Source organism: Lactuca serriola, chromosome 7, assembly GCF_051521515.1.
Source record: "Lactuca serriola cultivar US96UC23 chromosome 7, Lser_US96UC23_V15, whole genome shotgun sequence".
Lineage (NCBI taxonomy): Eukaryota > Viridiplantae > Streptophyta > Magnoliopsida > Asterales > Asteraceae > Lactuca > Lactuca serriola.
This window is the reverse complement of record NC_136414.1, coordinates 141,410,078-141,413,471: the sequence shown is the minus strand read 5'-3', so window position 1 is coordinate 141,413,471 and position 3,394 is coordinate 141,410,078. Positions and strand designations below refer to the sequence as shown.

General features: G+C 25.0%; 1 protein-coding gene across 1 annotated transcript; it reads right to left on the bottom strand.

Moving 5' to 3' along the window:
* Positions 1–1,644: 1,644 nt before the first annotated feature.
* Positions 1,645–2,942, bottom strand: LOC145064893 (NAC domain-containing protein 104-like). The gene is made up of 3 exons (XM_079012256.1): positions 2,679–2,942; positions 2,275–2,543; positions 1,645–1,867 (listed from the first exon to the last, which is right to left on the bottom strand). The coding sequence occupies exons 1-3, from the start codon at positions 2,842–2,844 to the stop codon at positions 1,733–1,735; spliced, it is 570 nt and encodes a 189-aa protein (XP_078868382.1). The 5' UTR covers positions 2,845–2,942; the 3' UTR covers positions 1,645–1,732.
* Between the last annotated feature and the right edge of the window lie 452 nt (positions 2,943–3,394).

Below are 3,394 nucleotides of genomic sequence, written 5' to 3'. Positions count from 1 at the left end.
AACGTAATGAATTATAATATTCTTAAAACAAAAAAGGGAGAAACATAATTTTCAGCTTTGAACTTGAGAATTTTATCTCCTTACTACATGATTAAATATGTAAAAATATAAATACAAACGTCCTACAAAAGAACAAAATAAAACATGCCTCGTGGCTCGTGCATCCAACACGATAAGTAGATGATCGGAAGGTGATATCTCTGTTTATTCATTTGATGATTTGACTAATAGTAAAATATTTTTTATAACAAAAGAAAAAAACAAAAATATTTTCTATCTTTTCAATTAAAATAATTGGTAACAAATAGTAAAATATATTTTTATAACAAAAGAAAAAAATAAAATATTTTCTACTATGTTATTTGACTAATTAATTATTAGTAAAATATTTAAGAATGTTTTTTAATATAATCAACTAAAAACCTTTATATACTAAAATAAATATTATTATTAGTTTTAATGATATTAATAAGTAAAAAAATTATTTTGATGAATTATATATTGTTAAAAAGTACAATATTTACTTTTGAAACAAATGAAATATTAAAGGATAACAACTATTGATGTTGATATTTTTTATGTTTATAATGATCATATCAAATTTTCATTGGATTAAGCATGCATTTGGTAAGATTATTAAAACAATTTATAATTTAATTTAAAAAAAAAAACTAACTGATTAATAAACTCAGGGAATTTTTTCATAAGTTTTCTAAATATATTCTTATATTTTCAAACTTTTTTAAAATTTGTTTTTTTACAATTATATTTTACATTTTCTTACCTTTTGATAGACCTACATTCTCTTTAAATAAATTGGGAATTTCTAACAAATTTTCTATTTTTAAATACTTTTTCATCTCTCTTATCTTCTTTCTTATAATTTTCTTCACTAAAATTTATCGTTAAAGTTGTAAAAGAAACATATAAAAACTGATTGTTTTGCGTATATGCTTTTTTTTAATTAAAAAAAAAAGTCTTAGAAAAACTTAGTAAACAAAATTGTAAAAATAAGTTTGCCAAAAGTTGAGAAAAATATAATTTTTAAAAAATTGAAAATAATATATTTGTTAAAAAAAAATGAGCAGAAATAACTTTTTATGATTGGTCTTGATATAATAAAGTGTATACAATTATGTTTTACGAACATTTGAAATAATTTGTTAACTAAATTTGGTGTTAACCCGTTTTTAATTATATATTTAAATCTCATTTTATATCATTTTATAATTGTTATCTATTTTATTAGATAATTTTATATTAATATAACTGTTGTCTATTTAAGTTTTAATAGTAAACAGTAATTTTAAAAAAAAAAATTAATCTGTCAAAAGATCGAGCTTAAAAGATACTAAAACTCACTACATATAATCCATTTTGTGATGTCAGAAAATGCAAGAAAATCTCAGGCAATAGTGTCCACAAAATCCCTCACTTTGAGGGCTTTGGTGCGTTTTTGCAGGAGGGTTCTCTTTTCTCACATTTATATATGTCATTATTAACACTCATTGATTTGCAACCAAAATTTAAATATCAATTTTATAATTAATTTATCTTTCTGTAGCTTCAATCAGTAGCAAATACATAAACTTTTTAATCCTATGTATAGAGTGTAGATTGCCGAACAATAATAACACTCATTAATTTGCAACGAAATTTTAAATAATACTTCACAATAAGAAAAGTTTACATTAAGTAATGAAGGATCAATATACCCAACCTTAATTTCCATTTAATTTGGATAACTAATCTCGTCATAATCATCTAATGACAAAAAAACTTCATCCAAACACGATAGCTCCATCCCATCATCGTCGTGATCATCATTATCATAGTCATGCTCATACACTCGGCATATAACCCAATCCTGAACAATATACATTGAATAGATGATAAAAATTAAATAAATAAAACCCATTTCATCAAATCATTAAATGGAAATTTTGAAACTAGTAACAACATTTTTTCTGTTAATTAAAGAGCTATATTTTTATGTTTATCTCTTTATTTGTATCCATCTAGCTATTCTTTTGTATCTATATATCAATAATATAGGGGTTTTCCACACTCAACTCATTATGAGGTCACATATTTGTTTAATTAACAATTTCAACTGATTTTTAAGTGTATGCTATAAAAAGTGCAACGTTTGACTTCATAATATATAAAATAAATTGTATTGGGATCAAGTATTGCTTCGAAACTTATGTAGTCATGAATGTGAACCATTTCTTTTAAAAATAATTAAATAAGGGTGCATGATGGATTACTTACCATTTTTGAGTTGTCTCTTCTTCTTGATCTAGATGAATTAGCACCATCAGAAACCCTGAATTCTTGCATTATCCAATTGGTTTTTATGCCTTCAGGAGATTCACCAAGATTAAACACATAATATTTTTTCACGCCAATTCTTTTGCTACCATTTGAACTAACGATTTGTTCATCACCACCACAAGATTTCCAATATCCATTTGCCGTTACTCGATTCTGCGACCTTCTACTGAAAAAATACCATTTCTTACCTTCCACCATAGCCTTACCTGCAAAACCATATGCATGCATGCATATATGTTCATCAACCATAATCTCCTCCATTTCTTTGTAACATATATACTGTTAATTAATTTTGGTTTAAAAAAATTTAGATGAAGAAAATAATGAAGATTTCAAGTTACCATCCAAGTCCCAAGGATCATAAGGATAAAGATCAAGATCGGGGATGATGTCGGGGTGGAAAGGCAAGAGAGAGGCTTTACGTTGAAGAAAATGGACCACGAGTTCTTCGTCGGTAGGACAGAATCGAAAACCAGGTGGCAGACTAACATTTCGGTTGTCACCCATCTTTACTTGGATAAACTTTATGGGGTTTCTTCAAGATTTAACGCTGATGTAGGGTTGTAAATGTGTCCTAAAAGCCTTCCAGTGTGTTGATTATATAGTGTTTGAGATACATATACACATACATATACATAAAAAAATATATATACATATAAAGAAAGTATATGCGAGTGAGAAGGGTTGACGTGAGACAGAAGTTTCGAATCACCACAAAGAGAGAGGAAAAGGGCAAAATATATATATATATATATATATATATATATATATATATATATATATATATATATATATATATATATATATATATATATATATATATCCCTACTCTAATAAATAAATAGGTTTATTCTGTTACAACTCAGTATTAATGTAATAAATAAATAGGTTTATTCTGTTACAACTCAGTATTAATGTTATATGTCCCATATAATGCCACTTCTCAACATATAAATTATCTATTTCTAATTTTAAATTTTTTCATCATAATTACATTAAATTTTAATTTCAAAATTTAAATTTTTCACTTTAATTTTATTAAATTAATAACGTTAGA

Coding starts and splice junctions, on each gene's coding strand:
- LOC145064893 (XM_079012256.1), bottom strand. CDS start 2,844: ATGGGTGACAACCGAAATGTTAGTCTGCCACCTGGTTTTCGATTCTGT. Junction 2,544..2,678: donor TGATCCTTGGGACTTGGATG/GTAACTTGAAAT, acceptor ATGGTTTTGCAG/GTAAGGCTATGGTGGAAGGT. Junction 1,868..2,274: donor GAAGAGACAACTCAAAAATG/GTAAGTAATCCA, acceptor TATATTGTTCAG/GATTGGGTTATATGCCGAGT.